This window comes from Diabrotica undecimpunctata, chromosome 1 (assembly GCF_040954645.1).
Source record: "Diabrotica undecimpunctata isolate CICGRU chromosome 1, icDiaUnde3, whole genome shotgun sequence".
NCBI classification, from domain to species: domain Eukaryota; kingdom Metazoa; phylum Arthropoda; class Insecta; order Coleoptera; family Chrysomelidae; genus Diabrotica; species Diabrotica undecimpunctata.
Window position 1 is genome coordinate 36424440 of NC_092803.1, and position 15376 is coordinate 36439815.

The following is a 15376-nucleotide window of genomic DNA, read 5'->3' on the forward strand; positions in this document are numbered from 1 at the left end:
ACTATCTTCATCTTGGGCTATTAATATTGCGTCATCTGCGTAACGGAGTATTTTAATTTCTTTGTTTCCCATTCTGTATCCTCTTCGTTTGTTAACGCTTTTGATGATTTGATCCATGATCAAATTGAAGAGCATGGGGCTCAATCTCAACGAATCCCCTTGTCTGATTCTGCTGCCTATTTCTATAGGTTCTGTAAGTTGTCCCTCTATTCTGACTTCAATTTTGTTGTTTTGGTCGATGTTTTCGATAGTTTTTATAATATTTAGGAGAGCTTCTCTATTATACAGAAGATGGATTACATCTTTCAGTCTTACTCTGTCAAACGCTTTCTTTAGGTCAATCAGACACAGAAATGCTAGTCTATTATACTTCAGTGATTTCTCAGTAATTTGCTTTATAACGAATTTTGCATCTGTACACGATCTACCACTTAAAAAACCCGGTTGTTCATGTGCTAAACTTATATTGTGATTAATTAGCACTTGTAAAATTTTAGTTGTAAGTTTTAGCGTAGTATTTAACAAGTTTATACTTCTGTAGTTTTTTGTCTGTTTTTATCTCCTTTTTTATATAGTAGAGTTAGTTCGCTCCTTCTCCATTCTTCCGGCATTTTATTGTGTTTTATAATTTTATTAATTAATATTGTTATTTGTTCTGTCATTGCTGCTCCACAATATTTCAGTATTCGTTTGGTATCTCGTCTTGACCTGCTGCTTTTCTGTTCCTCAGGTTTTCAAGTATTTTCCGAACTTCCTGTACATTTATATTAAGTTCTTTATATGTTGTAATTTCTGATGTTTCCGGTTCTAGCGTCGTTTGTTCTTCTCCTGTATATAGCTTTTTTAGGTAGTCAATCCACGTATCATTTTTTATGTATTTTAGTTCTATTAGTTACTTTACCTCCGTTCTTTGACGTCTGATGAAGCGCTATATTTCCTTTTGCAGACAAGAAAAATTATGTTCCATTTCTTTCGAAAAACGTTCCCAGTGACCATTTTTTATTTTTCTTATAAGTGCATGTGTTACGTTTCTAATTGTCTTGTAATTATGTTATGCCTCTTGTGTTTTGGTTGACATGTATTTCAGGTAAGCTTTTTTGTTTTCTTTACATTTTTCCTTCACTTTACTTATATTTCTTTTACCGAGAACTTTCTTGGCCGAGGCTAAGATATTAGACTTAAGTATTGTTCAGCTTTCTTCGACTCCATCACTTTCTGTGATATATGTATTTCTGTTTTTCTCGGTTCTTCTTTTCTGGAATAGGTATCTTGTCGAGTCATCCTGTAAGCTTTCGACTTTTATCTTTGTGGTGTATTTCGGTGTTTTGTTATCACATATATGTGTTTTCATTCGGCACAATACCAATTTGTGATCGCTTCCTATTTCTGCTGATGTTAGTGCTATCTATTCAACAGAATATAGTCTATAATAGATCTTTGTCCTCTACTGTTTTCAAAAATGTATTTGTATTGTTCTTTGTGAGGGAAAAATGTATTATTATTACGTATCTGGTTTTTGCTGCAGAGGTCCGTTAGAAGGTTTCCGTTTTCATTTCTGATATTTTCGTTATATCGCTGTTTTATCGCTGGAACTAAATCATTGCCAACACGGGCGTTAAAATCACCCATAATGATTATATATTTATCATTTGGGGTCTCGTTTATTACAGTCTGAAGGTGTTCCTAGAAGTTTTCCCTTGTGGTGGTATCTTTGTTGTTCTCTGGAAGTGAATTGCTACCACATGCAGAGGTTTAACATCCAGTATAATTTTTACACTTACTATTTTTATACTTGGTGTAAAAAATTTTTGTGTACTAACAGAGCGACTCCTTCTTTGGCTCTGGTTTCTTTGGTAACACCACTGTAAATCATGAGATGGTCATCTATAATAATTTGACCCTTTTCCTTTTTTCTTTGTATCTTTTAACGCACACATGTCTATATTTTTTTTTCTACAAGCTCTTTTGTAATTTTCTGCTCTCTTGTAGAGACTTTACGTTCAAAGCACCGATGCGAAGTGTATTTCTCGTTTACCACAAATTCGTTGTCCTCTTTCTCCCGTTAGTCGTCGTAATGAAATCATTCCTGTCCCGAGGCATAATTCTGTTTCTATGAGCTGTATGGTTTTAAAGTCTATCAGTAGGGTGCTAAACTGGCTGTAGACCCCCTCCTCCTTTATTTGGGCTTGGAACCGGCAACAGTTCTGTCGAGCTACTCAATTTACCCAAAAAAACTGCAGGCGGATTTGAGATATGTTACTTAAGGATGTACTTAATCTCTATTAATTCTTTGATCTGTTTTTTATTCTCTTTCAGATCTGTTTTATATTAGGTAAATTCTTATTTCATTCCTTAGGTAAATTCTTATTTCAAACCCTCCCGCGCACTTTCAGGTCTACATATTATATAAGTATTTTAGTTTTTTTTTTTTTCATTTTACTTTTACCTCTTTTTGTACTTACTTTACTTTCCGTGTCCGGAACACCAACAGCTTTAAATTTTGTATTTCCAATGGTTGGCTACATAAATGGCCCTGTCATTCGCTAAAAATAAATCTTTTTCTGTGTAGGTCTCTCTCATCTCTGTGTATGCTAGTAGATTTTTTGTGGTAACAAACTTTATAATCATACCGAAGGGGCTTCTAATTTCAGAAACTGTTACACGATTACTCTATTTGATATATGTACATGTATGTACTAAATGTTTTAGTGCCAATGCATTTTAATAAAAAATACTAATTAATAAAAACGGAGATTTTCGCTTTTCCAAGTTTATAATACACACTTTCTTATGTTTGAAAATATATAAAAGTAATATAAATTACCGCCTTGCTTATTAAAACCAAAAAGTAAAATAAAGGTATATGGCGGTTAACAATTTATATTTAACTACATAAATTAGCCAAATAGTCCTTAAATTCCTCCATGATTAAATTGATGGATATTTAAATAAATTTCAAGTTCCAGAATGTATCTGCTGTAAAATTTGAAAATCTACTACTAATACAATTATTGGCAACATCGCAGGAGTTTAGAAGTATAAGCAATATCGTAAATACGGATCCCAAAAATGGTTTATCCTTTTGTGGAGTCCACTTAATCCTACGTGTTGGTCGGAGTCTACATAAAGCGCTACTTAGATAATAAAATACACGGTGTATATTCTACTGGAGTTAGTATAATACCGTTTTAGAACGGAGCTTACATTAACCGCTAGATGTATATATATATATATATATTATATATATATATATATATTTATAAATCTATGTTGAGAACACATAGATAAGAATAAAAAGGCAAAAGGTCGAGATCCTTAATTGTAGGATGTTGCAGTCTCCATTCTTGAAAACTACTCGTCTGCACATTCAGAAAGGTAATCTTAATTATTGTAATTATGGGCATATACCGGTCAAATGAGCTTTATGAAGAGAATATAGAAGACCTATACTATTACTAAACAGATAAATAGGAACGAAACACGTCCTTCCTTTGCACTTTGCAGCAATCGAAATTCGAATTACTTGTATTAAAACTCTTTTAAGGGTTGTTTATTAAAAACCGAAAATAATCAATAGTCGTATATAAAATAGAGTATATTACTAGTAATAATGGCTATCGTTATTAACTACTGGTATAATCTACCATTCAAATTAATTATTTTACTTTATTCCAAAAACTTCTGCAACAAAAAAGATGGTTTAAATATTTGCTATTGTTGTATATAGCAGAGAACTACGAACACAGAGAAGCGACACTCCTTTGAAGTTTCGTGGCCAAGCCGCCAATGACAGTTAACAACCAGAAAACTAATAGTCAGTGGGTATATCACACAATATAAATTCTTAAATAAAATTGGGCATTTATGTTGCCTTTCAATAAATATGAAATATTGCACTGAAAAAATAGTTACATGCTGGGCCGACCTTTGTTGACATTCTTAATGGTGTAATTATTTTTAATTTACAAAATTTTGCAAATACATAGCACAACGCAAAGTAATGATGAAAATCGTATTGAAGAAACCATAGATGAAACAACTTTTTTGTTTATCCTGATGTTGGCATTGATAGACCAATAATACACCGATTCTTTTTGGCTTGTGTTGATATATATAATGTCGGTTTACAACGTTTTTCGACGTCTTCTGATTTCCAATCTCCATCTCATTCTATCGTTCCATAGATCGTCCTCCAGTTCTCTTTCTCTTATTTCTTTATCAACTCCTTCTCTCCAACTTCTTCTAGGCCTTCCTGGTCTTCGCCTACCTCTTGGTTGTCATTCAAGAATTTGTCTTGGTATTCTATTCTACGGCATTCTCCTTACGTGTCCGTACCATCTGAGTTGTGTCGTTTTGATGTCATCAACAATATTATGTGTAACCCCCATGATTTCTCGGACGCTTGTGTTGATACAAGATATAATTTGTTCGTCGTGGAATTTCCTAATAAATTATCTTTCGTAATATAATCGAAAAATAACAAAGCCATTGTAACTGCCACGGAAATTTCACAAACTCTGAAAGTTCCAATTCTCTTTGGGTGACAAATGTTTGTGATCGACAACAAGAAACTTTATGTTGAAATCGATTGTTAATGTCTTGGAAACCTATCAAAATTACATTTTTTCTTTAAAGTCAAATATCGGAGAAAACGAATAAAAAACCAAGAAGTATTGTACGAGTATATTTCTATAAATATAAAAATGTAATAACCTAAAAAAATAATCAAACAAGTATTACGAATCATTACAAGAGAGCATTAGGAAGATAAAAAGAATTTATATTATTGTTATTATACCATGATTCGGATATACATAGTAAATCCAGACTTCTAGTTTTAAGTAATAATTCGATACAATTTATTTTGTTTACAATAGATTCAGAGTTAATACATATGATTTTTAGTTGATTGGTATTGCCTTTAAAATTATTTGTAGTATCTAGTTTGCCTAAGCCGGATTTGTAACAATTATTTCTGGTTTTGTTGTTAACTGCGGTTAGTACAATTCTTGTACTTGAAGTCAAAACGACGAACCATTGAACCTTTAGGCCAGATGCTGGGATTGAGAACTTCATTTTTATAATCCAATGGATATGAAACTTTAAAGCTTGCTTGGTACTCCGTAACCTTTAACTTCTTGCAGTAGAAATGTATATTTGAAGCATTTCCATTGTCTGTTGTGTAATTATATTATGGTGTAAATAAAGAATTATTGATTGGAGTAAGATTTATGTTTGTTTACTCTTAATATTGGCTATGAGCTTGTGTGATTGGTTGTAAATATAGTAATTCTCATCCACTTCTAGTCTGTTAAAATGTAACTAACTTTCGCAAAAAAATAATTACTGAAATTACTAGATAGTTGTGTCTGAGATTAGCGAACCGACTATACATACACTACATACATTCAGTATTATTGTATATCCAAGATGGACGCCGCTGCAAAATAGCGGATTACATATTTTTTCACAACTACTTCAATATGGGTATCAAATGAAAGGGCTTGACTAGTAGAACAGAGTTCATTATAGAAAATCCAAAACGGCCGCCAAAAAAATGGTAAATTACATATTTTCGTTGGGCGTACTGTTGTATATTGATCGAAGTTCTAAGAAACATTGGTTTGGATGGCAGAGACGTTCGCATAATTGCAAATTTGTATTGGAATCAAACATAAGTTTTAGTAGACGGTTTGGAATCACATCACCGTTTACTCCGAAAGAATGTTCAGAAATGCACTTTCTGAAAAACAAGAAGGAATAATTGTAAACAGTGACTTCATAAATAATTTGCGATATGTGGACGATACAGTACTCCTAGCTTCTACTCCAGAAGATCTGCAAACATTAATTAACAGTGTTGTTGGGAGCACAAACATAACCAGACATTTTAAATATAAATTAAACTTTTAACTCTAAAGTATAACTATAAATTTATATATTTTAACTATAACTATAAACTTTTAACTATAAATAAATTACTTAAATGGTTAAATGCACTTGTTGACTCGACGCATATAGCATGTTGTGTAAAACAGTCGTCAGTGATTTGACATCTAAAAATTATACAAACAAGATGAATTTTGCTAAAAATGTCAATTTTTGGACCCCAAAAATATGCAAAAATGTTTATTTTTACTTTCTCTCCAAAAACTATTACTCGTAGGGGGTGGGGGGACGGAAAAAATCGATTTACCAATAATTTGTACGACATAGAAAAAAATATTTCAAATAAAAATGAACGATTCTCTCAGAAACAACGCTTGCAGCATTTTTGAATATCAGCTACGCGCGCGAAATCAATTAAAAAAAAAAAATTGTATCACCTCGACGGTAAAAATTCGGTATTTTTTGATCAGAGTATCCAACGGACCAAAATCAAAATGCGTTTTGAAGGTGAAGAAAATAAATAAACGATGCGCGATTTTTGCTATTTGTTACGATTCTCATGAGCTCAATAAAATTTATCACTTCTATTTACCAGTCGCTATATAACTTCCATGATTAGAGCCTAGTCGCTTCAAGCGTTGCCTCTGAGAGAATAGTTTATTTTATATAAAAAATGGTAATAAATATTTTTGTTTAAAATGATCTCAGCTAAGGTCCATTCGCTCAACTCGGGCATATTTTGACAGATTCATAGCTGGAAACCTACAACAAAAAAGTTCCTAGCTCACAGTATTAACAGCTTAAATAAACTTTTATTACACACTTCTTTCATTGAAAAAAGAAGTATTATTATAAATAGTGGAAGTGTATCCTAAACCCATAAAATTTTGAGTAGTATATATTTAAAAGATATATTTCAGTTGTTATAATTTAACATAACTATTTATTATATGGTGGAAATAAATAAACATTGATTGTCGGTAATTCGTAAATTTCTATTTTATTTACTATTTAGTTTGTTTACTATTAATATTGGCTATGAGTACGTGTGTTTGGTTGTATAGCAATTTCCAGCCACTTCTAGTCTGTCAAAAAGTAACTAACTTCGCAAAAAAATAATTACTAAATTCACTAGACAGTTCGGACTCGGAATAGCGAACCGACTATATACTTTTTATATGAAACATTTTTTTCTACGGCGTATAGATTCTTGGTAAATCAGTTTTTTCAGTTTTCCCCCGTACGAGTGGGGTTTTAAGGGGGAAGCCGGGGATAGGAGCGGTACACTTTGTGCATATTTTTGAGGTGCCATAATTGACATTATCAGCGAAATTCAGCTTGTTCGTATGATTTTTAAAGGTTCAGTGGTATTTTCGACCCTGACGACTGGAGTATACAGACGGATCCAATATACATGAAACAGCTGGAAAGGGAGAAAGGAGCCGAGTTTCACGCCTTTAAAATCGCTTAAAACTGCACTCGGGTCTTTCAGGCGAAAATGCACGTCATATAGATATAAGCGGAAATTATAATGAGGTGCATGAAATAGGCACAGGCATTTTTTAACGGAGAAACGATCTTAATCTCGACAGTCATTGAGTGGCGCATTTAATTAGCTAGTGTTATCTGCTGTTTAGTTATATTTTTCCCCCTACAACATTACACTTTTACTGGAAGCCGCCTTGTTAAACACTTGTCGATATTTTTCAGACATTTGTTTCAAACTTGGAATAATTTATACAGTTATCTCACATATTTTCTTTTTCCTCTTTTTAATTTCGTTTTTCTTTTTTCACATATTTATATCGATTATGGTTTTTTCGGTCTTTACCATTTTTGTATTAAACCATATAAGTTCTTCTTTTCCCCTACCAGTTGGATTAAATCGTCTGTTCTCCGGTGCTGCTTCGTGAATTTTCTGTTTTAAAATTTGGTACATTTCTTCTGCTGTACCATTGATATCTTCGTCTAATTTTTGTGCTAAACGTAGTTTGTAATAAACGTACTTTCAATAGTTAATACGTTTTGTATAGAATTTTTGACTAAAATATAAAGATAGAGTATTCGCAAATGAATTCTTTAAAATTTAGTATGAGTTGTTTGAAAATCATCTTTCTTCTTTTACATACATACGGGTTGAGAATAGGACACAGTAGCACTATCGATTGTGAGCTTTTCGATATTAGTTAAAAGTCTATGAAGCACATGCACATTATTATCTTCTTAGCTTCTAACATTTGTAACTTCAAGAAAGCCAATGAAGTACATGCAAATATTTACGAAAAGAAATGTCTAACATTAATTTGTTCATTATAAACATGTCAATCAACTTAATGTCACGAAAAGAACTAATATTTAAACATCGTTGATAAGGCATATTAAATTAAATTAATACTCCAGTACAAACCGGTTTTACACGGAGAAATATAAAATGTTTAATATCAGTGACGTATTTTGACATGTGACATAGCACCTTTATTGTTTCAAATGAACGAGAACAATAAATTATGCAAAGGTTTTAAATATCATGTCATTTGAGCATGTAGGTGAATGCTTCTATTGTTTATAGTGTTGGTTAATGATTTGAACTAGTTTCGAAACAACACTAGATTTTATCTTTACCGAAAATAGAACAGTCAGAGAGATTGGACAAGTTTAATAACTATAAAAATAACACTTTTATTGCTATATCCAATATATGATGGAATAAGATAGAATGTTTAAATAATATTGGGACTGCTACTTAAGTCTCGAGATACGGCAGCAGGCATATAAAAACGTCAAATATAGCATTAACATCGTAGTAAAATTTGATATATGTATTATGAAATTTTAATATTATACCAGCGTATTATAATTTGAATCATATTTTTCTTGAAGACTGACTTAAAAGAAAACTAAAATGATTTAAAAGATGAGATTTACTTGGGATCATTTCTATAAAATGATTTTATATGCTTTTCGGTGTGAATTAAAACAACAAAAGATAACAAAAGTAATTTGGTTCCATAGTTTTTCCAGAACAAACTTTCATATAGTTCCAAAATGAATATCGTGAGTCACTCAAAATGGACTTTTTGTGTTAGCATTGTATATCAATTAATTCGTTGACACAAACAATTGATACAAAAAGGCGCACGTCGATTGAAAGTCGTAAATTGTGTTAGTTACACCATCTACAACTCAAGAACGGCTGAAGCGTTTTATTAATTTTGATCTTCGGTTATTTTTTAGGAATTGGTAACACTGAAACAACTGTCAACATAGGAAGCAAGGCAAAGTGATTCCTGATCATTTGGATGTGCTGTTTACAAATGCTATTAGTTACATTTACACAATTCATCAGATGTGGCGAATGCTACTTGCGGTTTTTGGTGAATGTTCGTGGGTCGATATCATCTCAATTATTTCGAACTGACAAAGGTGTAGTATGTCCATCATTTAGTGCAGCTTATCAAAAGCTCAATTTACTTGAAAATAATAATCATTGTGAGATGACAATTGTGAAGCAATTGTTTCTGCATCTCCAAGTCAGATACGCTCATTATTTGTGATAATTATTTCGGCATGTTTGCCATCGTAGCCACGTGAATTGTAGAACAAGTACAAGGATGACATGTCTAGAGGTGAATGAGGAGTAATGAAGAAGAAGAAAAACCAGGCTTTGCTTTTGATCAAAAACAACATTTATTACGCCATGTGCAGCAATTTGTTAGTCAAGTTAGAAATGTCATCGCCAAATTGTTAATTGAGCAACAGAGTTGGAATGTGAAAGTAAATTTGATCCAGATATATTGAACCGACTAGTTCGAATGAATGTACCAACGTTACGATTCGGGATAAGCTAATGAAACTGATTGACTAGAAACAAGTAAGTTGCATTGTTAAACGATCTTTCTCCCGAAGAGTTCTCCAAGCAATTGCTGGCTATCAATAATGACTGCATTCCTGTCGATGAATTGAATGGTTTGATTTTGTTCTTGATTGATAACCACAAAAATTACAACTGGTTAAGTAAATGAACAATTTAGAAGAAAATAATAACGATATAGATGACTTAAGAATTTGGAAGAGGGCAGGCTTCCAAAAAAACTGTTGAATACAACAATGTAGGGAAAGAACTCTATCGGAAGACAAAGAAAGCAATGGGAGGATGATGTGGATGAGAACACAAGAAACCTCCTTGGCAGTCGATCGTGAATGGGTACAGACTGTAATGAATGGAGAGGTTTGCTAAGGCAAGTCAGGACTCGAATTAGTACCATAAGATGGATGGAATAAACGATGTGCGAATTCCACTTTTATCTCTAGAGTAACTTTTTAAGGGAGTTCAGTTATAATATGGACTGAAATATGTTCGAGGCACATACAGAATTATTGTCCAATTCCTTTAAGAAATTGTACTTTGTACCTAAGGGTTACAAGGGTTAAGATTATGTTGTTTTTAAAAGAATTTTATACCGATAAACCTTTATATTGCCACATTGTCAATGTATATTTAATCGAACTTTTAGGAGAACTTAGAGTTGATCTTTTAGGGTAATGGAAAATAATTCCAAAGAATAAAGTTTCCAGCTTGTTTGACATAAGTGTAGAAAATTGTAAATGCTATTATACAGGATCTTAAAGGTGATAAGAAAAATTTGTTAGATAGATAAGTGTCTATTAAGTTTCTTTGTCAGATTTTGGTTCCCATGATAACTGTTAAGTGTAAACATTTATTTTGTATTAATATTTACATAAAAGTTTTTTAAAATCGTTTCCTCATCAAAGTATATTGTAAACACTCCTCCAAACAGTGCAATCATTAAAAAAATTTCCTTTTTCCTTTCTTTCCTTTTTCTTTTTTATTTTTTTTGTTTTTTGTTTCTATGAATGTGAAACTTTATATTTTTTATTCCGTATTGAATTTACCTATAAAGACATTAAATAAAATATTATTGTTTACCTTCGAAATTGTTTGACTGTTTTTGAAATCCATATTATTCCATCAGAGACAGGCATTGTGCTCTCCGCATAAATCTGTTCAATCCATGCAAAAATAACTCACTTGTTTTGTGTAATAATTCGTACACGGAAATCGTTTTATGAAAAATATATGCTGAAGTAATTACGACGACAAATATTTGCTACTGCTGGATGTGGTTGTAAAATTTTATTGACTGTTAAACAATGAATCAATTTTTATGTTAGAAAACTAATAAACTGACTGTACGTTGTGTGCATTTAATGACTATTCAGGTACTTTATTGAAAATAGGCAGCTGTTTACAAAATCTGTTACTGTTTAATATACTCGTATATTCGGACCATATACACTCTCCAACAATTAAAGTGGGCATTACTGGATTTTCAAACTGTAGGCACCAGGAGTCGACATACAATTTGTCCATAGCTGTACGTGATTTTATTCCTAACAACATTTTAACAGCACATCACAGACTATGCCTAAAATTTTGAAAATTCACTATTCCTATTGACTACACACAACAATCTACTAGGTGGGGCAAAAGTAATCACCCTATTGGGAAAGGCTATAACTTTTGCGAATGGCATCAAATATCAATTCAGTTTTGACATTTGTAAAGTAAGCAAACTCAGAATATAAATCAACAAGCCATGAATCGGTTTACTTCGTAAGAAAGCGGAATAATTGTTTCCATTATTTTGTGCAACAACTCGTCGATTGTGGTGGCGCAGCGCGAATTTCATCGCAGATTTCCTGGCCGTCCGACACCAACTGGACAAACACTGCAACGTTTGGCCACTCAACTTGAAGAGACTGGGACAACATGAGATGCTCCAGACTGGCCAGACTAAAGACTGGCCAGACTACGAGCAGCCGCTCTGCCGAGATATCGCTACTTTTACCCAATATGTCGAAGAAGAGTTCAGAACATCGACGAGATCACGTTCGACGTAATTTTTCATTAGCCGGCGGTCTCTACGCAGAATTTTGGTAAAAAATCTGAGTATGTTCGCTTATAAGATGTAGACAGTGCATCAGCTGTTAGTTGTTGACCTACAAACGTATCTAACTTACGCTCGAGCCATCTTGATTCCCAACGAAGAGAAGGACGATTTTTCATCTAAAATGATCACCATCGATGAGGCTCATTTCTAACTTAGCACAGAATTACATTTTATATAAGTGAATTATTATTTCTGGTGTACCAATACTTGTATCACCCACGAAAAATCCATTATCCCCTCTCGAAGTTACTGCGTGGTGTGCTGTTTACGCTGGAGAAGTCATCGGGCAATTTTTCTTTGAGAATGTCGCAGGACAAACGACGACTGTGGACTAAGCGCGCTACAGTGCCACGATTACCGAATTTTTTCTTCCTTAATTGGGTGAATTGGAACTGGAGAATATGTGATTCCAACAGAACGGTGCAACGTTGCACTGGCCGATCAGATCACCCGATTTAACTCTTCCATACTTCTTTTTATGGGGTTTTTTGAAATCGTGGGTTTACGTCAATAAGTCTTAGATTCTTGAAGCACTTCTTGAAGGAAAATATTATAAAATGCCATAAAACTGGCCCGTATTGTCATCAACTCTGGCGGCGGCCACTTGGTCAATATCATGTTCTCGACTGTATGGAATAATTTTAATGGATTAAATAAACAGGTTTCACAACCTACTTATATTATGACGTGTATTCTGTCTTCAACATGAGTTATAATTGGTTTTAGTCCCCTTCGATGCATTTAGGCTACTACAAAACTGTTCTAGTTGTCACCAATAATAAATTTCATGCTCTATTTACAATACTGCAAAATACAGCTGTTGAGCTACTCGTGTTAAACGCTTGTCTCTCTTTAATTCAATTGCTGAAATTTCATCGCTGGACCCTGCTAAGTCAGATATTTTCTCAATATTTAATAATCTTTTTCTTCTTCCTTGTTTATTCTAGACGAATCTCCGATTTAAACTTTATCCACCTGCACCACGTTCAGGTTGTCTCCCCAGTTTTTTTCGGTCGGCTTATACTTCTCGGTCCAGTTGGCGATTTATCTCGAGCGGTTCTCAGCATTCTTTTTCTTCCATTCTAGTAATTAATAATGGCCATGCCTTTTTTCCTATTTAGCACCCAACTATTAAAATTGTCTACCCCACATGTATTTCTTATGTCTTCAGTTATTTCTCTATCTAGAAGAGACTTTCCAGCTATGCCGATTTTCGATTGTTAAAAATTCCTTATTTATAAATACATGTTTTAAAAATATATTGATAAATACGACCGAATAGAACAGAATACCATATACCATATCAAATAGAATACCATACATAAAAGGGTTATCAGAAAGACTTAAAATGATAGGAAATAAATTCAATATTTCAACAATATTCAAAACAACAAACACATTAAGATCCATTTTATCTAAAATTAAACCTAACAATGAACAAGTAAGAACAAAGAATTATATTTATAAAATATCTTGTGAATGCGATCAGTTTTATTTAGGTGAAACATCAAGGCTATTAAATGTTAGAATAGGTGAACATCAATCTTATATTAAAAATAGAGAATTTGATAGATCTCAAATATGTAAACAAGCATGGGAAAAATAAACATAGGATTAAATGGAATAATTTAAGTATAGTCCTAAAGGAAACAAATGGTAAAAAGAGAAAATCAAAGAAGCTAATTATGCTAAATGAGACCAATTGTGTCACAAATTCCTCGGCAGAATGCGGTAGGATTTGGTTACCCATATTAAAAGAAGAAGTTAATAAAAAAAATACCACTATTAGTAAGTCAGTAACATATCGAGGATATATCATTTATGTTGTTTTTTTAAATAACAAACATGTAAAATAGGAATTTGGTGTTAATTGAGATTAAACTAAATGTAAGAACAAATACTTACAATATCGGGATACTATTATGAGGTTTTTTTCCTGGTTTTTTCCTCATTACTTACTATGGAATCAATAACAGGAGAATTTTTACTGTTATCATGGCATGTGGTTGTCTTTTTAAAGACGAATTACAGGAACGAAGTCGTCCCAGGAACACAACTTAGCGATATTGGCAATATAATTCTGAAGTCGTCTACTTTAAAATGTATAATATATGCCTAAATTGTCAATATAAATGAGTAATTTATTAATGTTTGTATTTTGAGAACGATTTCCTCTTCTTCTTTTTCCTCTTTATAAGCAATTCTGCTTGTTCATTGGCGGATTAATAACTATATGGAAGGTTGTCACTCCATCTTTTGCGTGGTCGTCAGATAATTCTTCTGCCGATTGGTGACTTATCTCTTTCTATTTTGACGACAAGGGTCTCCTCCATTCTGCTTATATGGTTATTTAATTCTTGTTTCTATTTTGTGTCTATTCATTTATACACTGTACGTTATATTTTCTTCTAATGTCTTTACTTCTCTTTCGATCTCTCAGCGCATTTCCTGTAATTCTTCTCAGTACTCTGATCTCTGCCGTTTCCAATAGCCTTCGCGTTGTGGCTGTGTCGGGTCTTGTTTCTGTGGCTCATATCATTATTGGTCTTACACTGACTTTATAAATTCTTGACTTCATCTCAGTGTTAATGTGTCTGTTTCGCCATATACTGTTATTAAGACATCCTGCCAGTCTATTTGCTTTTTGTACTTGATCTCTCACTTCTTTGTCTAGGTCTCCATAGCTAGACAGTGTAATTTCCAGGTATTTTATTTTCATTACTTGTTCAATACTGATGCCATCAATTTCTATTTTACATGAGAACGATTTCCGAAGTGGAAATTAAAACGTCAATAAACTTATTTTAGCCTTCAATTGTGGCTTATTCCCATTCAAATAGTAATTACTTTAAAATGCCACAAGAAAATAGCTTCGAAGCAATACTATTCAAATTTTTCCATTTTTTGTTTTTGAGAGAAAGGTTTTTACTCGGTTATAATTCGAAACAGTAGCAAATAAAGTTTACTCCCTTTTAACAATAAACCATTCAAGTGTATTTACTTAAATATTGATACTTACGTATACGTAATACTATTTTTAAGAGGGTATATATGTCTTTTTGCCCACAGTGCAAACATTTTGGATGTCAAAATATAAAACTTAATGAAAATGAGTCAAATGAGATAATAAATAATTAATGTCTTTTTTTGCATACACTGTAGATTTAAAAAATCTGTTCTTCCATAACTATCTCTTTGTGCAAACAATCACAGTTAACTAAAGACCACTTTTATAATTTAGCACAAATTGATAATTTACCACTATATCAATTGAATTAAAAGGGTCAGGCGAGAATTCTAAGGCTTGCCTACAAGCTAGACTCACAACCTGTCATGTACTTATTACCACTTTATTATTACAGAATAAACTAACTCCACGTTGAATTATTTAGATGGTTTCAGTCAATATTGTAGCGATATAATCTACGTTTTCTAATTATTTCAATGTATTTTCAAATTTTTATTTCCACTTTTATTTAATGTTTTATATATAATTAAGCACGAGAGGGCAGTGA

The 15376-nt window shown here is 32.6% G+C and overlaps 1 protein-coding gene across 10 annotated transcripts in view; it reads right to left on the reverse strand.

Moving 5' to 3' along the window:
* The window catches only part of LOC140447911 (G protein-activated inward rectifier potassium channel 3-like), a 145040-nt gene that overhangs the window by 31997 nt on the left and 97667 nt on the right, over positions 1 to 15376 (reverse strand). Inside the window, exon 1 of one of the 10 annotated variants that reach the window (XM_072540896.1) lies at positions 10838 to 10930. The exons of the other annotated variants lie outside the window; for them this stretch is intronic. Coding sequence (XP_072396997.1) covers positions 10838 to 10893 — 56 coding nt within the window. The 5' untranslated portion in view covers positions 10894 to 10930. Of the gene's footprint in view, positions 1 to 10837; positions 10931 to 15376 lie in introns of those variants that run through there. 10 annotated transcript variants of the gene reach the window in all.